Source organism: Penaeus vannamei, chromosome 35, assembly GCF_042767895.1.
Source record: "Penaeus vannamei isolate JL-2024 chromosome 35, ASM4276789v1, whole genome shotgun sequence".
Lineage (NCBI taxonomy): Eukaryota > Metazoa > Arthropoda > Malacostraca > Decapoda > Penaeidae > Penaeus > Penaeus vannamei.
In genome coordinates, this window is record NC_091583.1 from 16,511,363 (window position 1) to 16,518,862 (window position 7,500).

At 38.1% G+C, this 7,500-nt stretch overlaps 1 protein-coding gene across 2 annotated transcripts in view; it reads right to left on the reverse strand.

Moving 5' to 3' along the window:
* Positions 1–7,500, reverse strand: part of LOC113823301 (homeobox protein Hox-B5) — a 162,869-nt gene that overhangs the window by 26,617 nt on the left and 128,752 nt on the right. For both annotated transcript variants that reach the window (XM_070113885.1, XM_070113884.1), the window contains one exon: positions 6,399–6,730. In XM_070113885.1, the coding sequence (XP_069969986.1) occupies positions 6,399–6,730 (332 nt within the window). The remainder of the gene's footprint in view (positions 1–6,398; positions 6,731–7,500) is intronic.

Here is a 7,500-nt window from a genome sequence, read left to right on the forward strand (position 1 = left end):
CTCATAACCAACTCATATGCTAACTTTGGTGGCTAATCTTGCCTCATACAGCTTTTTCAATATTTTATCTCACCTCATAACCAACTCATATGCTAACTTTGGTGACTAATCTTGCCTCATACAGCCTTTTCAAGCTTTTATTTCTCCTCATAATCAACTCATATGATAATTTTGGCGACTAATCTTGCCTCATGCAGCCTTTTCAATCTTTTATCTCTCCTCATAACCAACTTATACTCTAACTTTGGTGACTAATCTCGCCTCATACACGCGTATCGTCTCCTCATACGCTCTTGTATCATATCCGCCAATCCTAACCTCACCCTTCGTTAAGCTGAACCTTTACCTACCTTCCCCACGGCCTTTTTCGTAAGCCTTCAGCCCTGTGAAATTCCCCCCTGCCCCCTCCCCCTCCCCCTCTCCCTTCCCCCCTCTTTATTTCGCCCCTCCCCCATCCTTCGTTTGCTCTTGTTTTTTTCAGCCTTAGTCTTCGCCTTCTTTTTCCTTCCGTCTCTTCTCTTCGTCCTGTCTTTTCTCTATCCCTTCTACTCGTTCTCCCTTCCCTCCCTCCCTTCTACTTTCTCTCCTACCCTTCTTTCCGCCCTTCCTTCTAGCCTCCCCTTTCCCCGTCCTCCCTTCCCTCCTCCCCGTCCTCCTTTCGCCCCTTCCTCCCTTTCCTCCCTCCCCTCTCCCCGTCCTCCCTTCCCTCCCTCCCTTCTCCCCGGCCTCTCTTCCCTCCACCCCTCTCCTCGTCCTCCCTTCCCTCCTCCCTTCTCCTTCCTCCCTTTCCTCCTCCCTCTCTCCGTTCTCCCTTCCCTCCCCCTCTTTCTCCGCCCTCACCTTTTACCCCCCCCCCCCCATCTCTTTCTCCCAATCCCTCTCCTCAGCAATCTTTTCGTTCTCCTCCCTCTCGCCTCACGGGAGAGTTGCACTGTAACACCTTCTCCTCCTTCCTCCCTTCTCCCCTTCCCCTTACTTCCTCCCTTCTTCCATTATTGTTACTATTATTATGTTATCGTTGTTATCATCATTATTATTATTGTTATGATTATTATTATTACTATTACTATTATTATCATTATTATTTTTATTATTTTCATCATCATTATTTTCATTATTATCATAACCATTGATATCATCATTGTTTTTATCATCATCATTATTATTATGATATTCATTCTAATAATACTAGTAATAATGATAATAATGATGATGATGATAATAATAATAATAATAATAATAATAGTAATAATAATGATAATAATAATAATGATAATAATAATAATAATGATAATAATGATAATCATAATGATAATGACAATAAAATAATAATAATAATGATAATAATAATAATAATGACAACAATAATGATAATCATTATGATCCTCATCATCATTATTATTACCATTATCATCCATCATTATAATCATCATTATCATTATTATAATTTTCATTAGTAATAATACTATAACTTCGATTATTATTGTTAGTATTAATATCTTCAACATTATCATTTATGATATTATCATTATTACTATTATCGTTATATTTTATTATCATTATCATCATTGTTATTATTATTGCATCTATTGTCATTATCATTATTTCTATTATTATCATTATCATTATCATATTGTTGTTCTCCTCCTCATTATTATTTTTGTCATTATCATTATCATCATCATTTTCCATCACCATTGTCATGTTCAGTATTAGTATTAAATGCAATCTATTATCGTTATCATTATCATGATTATTATTATTGTCTTTATCATTGTCACTTCTCTTATAATTTTCAAAAAATTATGATAGTAATGATAATAAGAATAACAACAACAATAATAATGATAATAATGATAATAATAATAATGATGATGATGGTAGTAACAATAATGATAATGATAATAATAATAATAATAATAATCTTAATGATAATTATAACAATAATAATAATAATAATAATAATAATAATAATAATAATAATAATAATAATAATAATAATAATAGTAATGATAACAATAATGATAATAACTCTATAATAAAGATGGTGATAATAATTATTATGACAAGGATGATAATAATGATAACGCTAATACCAATGATGATGATAATGAGAACAATGATGTGATAAAAGATAATGAAAATAACAATAACAGTAATGATGGCAAAGATGATGACAAAATTAATAACGACAACAACAACAATGATAAAAATCATGATAGTAGTATCAATGATAAGCGTAATGATAGTGAAAATCATAATGATAAGAACAATAATGGTAAAGCCAAAACTAATGTTAAAAATATAACGATAACAATAATAATAATAATAAGAAAATAATGATACGGATGATAAGAATAAAAATACAAATACAGACAATGATGAAAAGTATAATAACAACAACAGCAACACCAATGACAATAATAGTAATAGTAATGATAATGTTACTACTACTACTACTACTACTATTAGTAATAATAATAATAATAATAATAATAATAATAATAATAATAATAATAATAATAATAATAATAATAAAGTATGATGATAATAATAGAAATAATATATATTGATGATAAAAACAATTTTACCAAAAATATTACTACTACCAATCGTACTAAAAATACTAGTAATCAAAACAACGATAAGAAATAAACAACTAGAATAATCAATGAATCAAGAAATAATTAATAGAGAACAAGAGAGAAAATAAAAAAATAAGTACAAACCCACTGAGAACACCTCCTTTTGCAATCAAAAGGAATCTTGCAACACGTATTGGTTAGAAGGGGAGGAGGGAGAGAGGGGGGGATAGAGGGATGCAACATGAGGATCCGAACCTCCCCCCCCCCCCCCAAGCCATTAATATCCCCAGCAGTGTCATACTCGCGCCCATTATCATATACTAACACCCATTATTCTACTGTTGAGTTCCCCATAAGTCTTTAAAAATGTCAGGGAAGTTGGTGTTGGCCATTAGGTCCACGTCGCTTGTATCTCACTCTTTGTGTTATGGGAAACTGTATGTGGGTGTGGGTAGGTATGTTGGTGGGGGGATGTTGGTATGGGTATGTTGGTGTGGGTATGTTGGTGTGGGAATGTTGGTATGTTGTTGTGGGTATGTTGGTATGTTGGGAGGATGGGCGGATGTGTGTGTGTTTGTGGAAGTGGGTGTGGGTAGGTATGTTGGTGTGGGTATGTTGGGAGGATGGGCGGATGTGTGTGTGTTTGTAGAAATGGGTGTGGGTGTGGGTAGGTATGTTGGTGTGGGTATGTTGGGAGGATGGGTGGATGTGTGTGTGTCTTTGTGTAGGTGGGTGCAGGTATCGTAGATATGTTGGTGTGGGTATGTTAGAAGCGGGATTTGTGGGATGTTTATGTTTTTAAGGTGATTGTGTGTGTGTGTGTGTGTGTGTGTGTGTGTGTGTGTGTGTGTGTGTATGTGTCTGTGTACGTGCGTGCATCCACTTGTATAAACTACATGCATATAAAATTAGTTTGCATTCTCCCTTACCCCCCTCAACCCCCCCCCCAAAAAAAAAAGAAAAAAAGAAAAAAAAAACACAAAAAGAAAGAAAGAAAAAGAAAAAAACAAGAAAACTTAGCATATCTTATCCTCATATTAATGGCTTGATATAAATACATCTCACAGAGTGTCTCTCGGCCGACGTGAGTTACCGTTGGGTCACCTCATTACGATAATTATTGGGGTAATTATGATTCTGGAGGGATGTGTCCTGGTGGTGATGATGGTGATGATTGTGGTGATGGCAGGGGGGATTTTGGTGATGATTGTGATGAAGGTAATGGTGATGATGACTGTAAGGACGACAGGAGTGGCTGTGGTGATGATTGTGATGACTGGAATGGTGATGGTAGGGATGAATGTGGTGATGACTTGTGGTGGTGGTGATGAAGGTGATGGTACACATAGTTTCGTTTCGGTGATATTAATGACACACCTTTTAAATAGGGGAAAAAAATATTAAGAACGAGAAAATTAAGATACCACTATCAAACGCACTTCAAACAAACAAACAAACAAACAAAAAAAAACAATCAAATAAAAAAAAAACGAAAAAATCACATGATAAAAAAAAAATCCGAAATAAACATCTGCCTCAGTACTTTAAAATTCAATTAATCAACACCTCACTTAACAACTTCCCGCCTTTTGAACGTTATAGAATAAAAAAGGTCCTTTGGGAAGCTAAACCATCATATTAACTCGGAAGGAAATAACAGGTTTGATAACGATGGGAAAGGCAGAGAGAGAATAAAAATGTGATTATAATAAGGTTGGAAAACGGAATAAAGCTTTCAATCAACGTTTGGATAAATTGCGCCTGATTATAGGCCTATGGAGCGACATTGCGCAAGACGCTGCTCATATGTTTTCCTTTAGAGAAAGAAGAAGAAGAAGAAGAGAGAAATAAGAAGAAAATCAAAGGTGTCTTTATCAATAATGATCTAGGAAATAGTTCATTTTTCTCCTTCTTCTCTCTCTCATTTCATCTTTTTCTTCGTCTTCTTCCCCTGTTCGGAATCTGACAAGCGTGGAGCATTGTTATAGAAAACGGGATCGCCTTAAACGGGGTTCTGGAGCGAGAGGAAATATCTGAAGGAGGGGGAAGGGGGGGAGGGGGAGGGGAGGAGGGGAGAGGGGGATGGGTGGCATAATTTGTTCACTTCTTCATAGGTGTTCTTTAAGTTGGAGGAACGGGTCTTTGTCTCTCTCTTTTCTTCTTCGTTTTCTCTCTCTGTCTGCCTCTCTCTCTCTCTCTGCCTCTATCTCTCTCTCTTTCTTTCTTTCTCTCTCTCTCTCCCTCTCTCTCTCTCTCCTCTCCCTCTCCCTCTCCCTCTCCCTCTCCCTCTCCCTCTCCCGCGCTTTCCCTCTCCCTCTCCCTCTCCCCTCTCCCTCTCCCTCTCCCTCTCCCTCTCCCTCTCCCTCTCCCTCTCTCCTCTCCTCTCTCCCTCTCCCTCCCCCTCTCCCCTCTCCCTCCCTCCTCCCTCCCTCCCTTTCCCCTCCCTCCCTCCCTCCCTCCCTCCCTCCCTCCCTCTCTCTCCCTCCCCTCCTCCACCGTCCCCCCCTTTCTCCTCACCTACCATACCCCCACCAATTCATTTATCATTTATATCCACCTTTATACAAAAATCAGAATAAAACAAATTATTTTCTGTGTTTTGGCGAGACGGAATAGACCACGCCCACCTCCGTCACAATGCATAACGTGATGTTGAATGAATTAATAGATAAAATCGCGAAAAATAAATAAATAAAATCACGCATTGTTCACACACCTTATATAGAACCACGCATTTTTCTTACGCATACGAAAAGGAACTGGAAAGAAGGGGAAATGGATAGTAAAAAAAGGCATAGGAAGAAATAGGGGATGGTAAAGTATGGCAAAAAAAAGAAGAAAAAAAAAAAAAGAGAATAAGATATATATTTTTTTCTTTTTCTTTTTTTTTTGGGGGGGGGGAGGGCTTTCTTTTCATAATGGTACTGTTATCGATATAATTTGTTATTATTGCTGTTTTTATTATCATACCGTCATTGTCGTTATCATTTTGTTGCCATTAGCATTGTTATTGTGATATATGTTGTTATCATCATTACTTGAATCGCAGGAATTCATTTTTCTTTCCTTTGATCTTTGTAAGAATGCATTTTTGCTTTCCTTTCGATAATTTTGATAATAAAAGCATTTTTCTTTCTTTTGATCATTATAAGAAGGCATTTTTGCTTTCTTTTTGATAATTTTAAGAAGAAAATCCTATATATATATATATATATATATATATATATATATATATATATATATATATATATATATATATATACATATATATATATACATATATATATATATATATACATATATATATATATATATATGTATATATATATATATATATATATATATATATATATATATATATATATATATATATATATATATATATATATATATACATATATATATATATGCATGTATGTATGTTTGTCAGCTATGTTAACTATTCATTAGCCACCAAATAAAGAGTGTATAGCTATTAATTATTTCCAGACTATAATTCATACGCACTTGTATATATGCATAAGAACGATTTATAATTTAAGAACAAATTATCATTTACACTGACATTCATTCGTCTTGTATGATAAAGTGGAATGCTAAAAAAGGGAATACCCATATATCTTAACAGGAGTACAAATCGCACATACATACATACGCACATAAGAAGAAAATAACGTACACGAGTGCTGGAAAAATACACAGACACGTACAGAATAAAAAAATTAATAAAGAAAGAAAGAAAATAAAAATAATGATAATAAAATAAAATAAAACAATATGATAAAAAACAGGAAAAAAATAATAAAAACGTACCTAGTAGTAGCCTTTCGTTTCTAAGTCCGCTAGATGAGGGTGAAGGTGGTGGGGGTGCATCATTTGGTGGTGCATATGTTGGTACGCCTGTGGGTGCATGCCCATCCCCGCGTTCATGCTCGCCATCTTGTGCTCCTTCTTCCACTTCATCCTTCGGTTCTGGAACCAGATTTTGATCTGTCGTTCGGTGAGGCAGAGGGCGTGGGCGATCTCTATCCTTCGTCGTCGCGTCAGGTACCGGTTGAAGTGGAACTCCTTCTCCAGCTCGAGGGTCTGGTACCGCGTGTAGGACGTTCTCTGGCGCTTCGTCTCGCCGTTGGAGTTCACTGTACCTGCGGGAGGGAGAAGGGAGAGCGTCAGGCGGGGGCTTCGGTTTCAGCGATTGGGAGATGGGAGATGGGAGATGGGAGAGGGAGAAGAGGTGGGTGGGATGGGCGGGGGGGAGGGAGATGAGGAGGGTGGGAAGTGTGGTGGGGTGGGGAGGGAGAAGAGGAAAGTGGGAAGTGTATGTGGGGGGAGAGGGTGGAAAGGTGGGGTGGGGGGGGGGGTAGAGAGAAGAGGAGGGGTGGGAAGTGGGGGGAAGGGAGAAACAGGGAGAGCGTCAGGCGGGGGGCTTCGGTTTCAACGATTGTGAGATGGGAGATGGGAGAGGGAGAAGAGGAGGGTGGGAAGTGGGGGGGAGGAGAGAAGAGGAAGAGGAGGGTTGAAAATGGGATGGGAGGGAGAGGGTGGAAGGGTGGGAGAAGAGAGGGTGACAGGTGGAGAAAGGAATGAGTGGAAAGTAGGAGGGGGGGGGGGCGTGGGGGAAGAGGGAGGTTACCAGGTGGAGTAAGGTGGAAGGTTACCAGGTGGACTAAGGGGGTAGGCTGGGAAGTGGGGAGGGGAAGGAGGTGAATGTGGGGGTGGAGCGTGATTTGAAACAGATTGTGGGAATCGAAATGGAACAGCTTACTTAGAATGGAGAGAATTGGAAGGTAGCATTCTCTCTGTCTATCTGTTTCTTTCTCTCTCTCTCTCTCTCTCTCTCTCTCTCTCTCTCTCTCTCTCTCTCTCTCTCCCTCTCTCTCTCTCTCTCTCTCTCTCCTCTCTCTCTCTCTCTCTC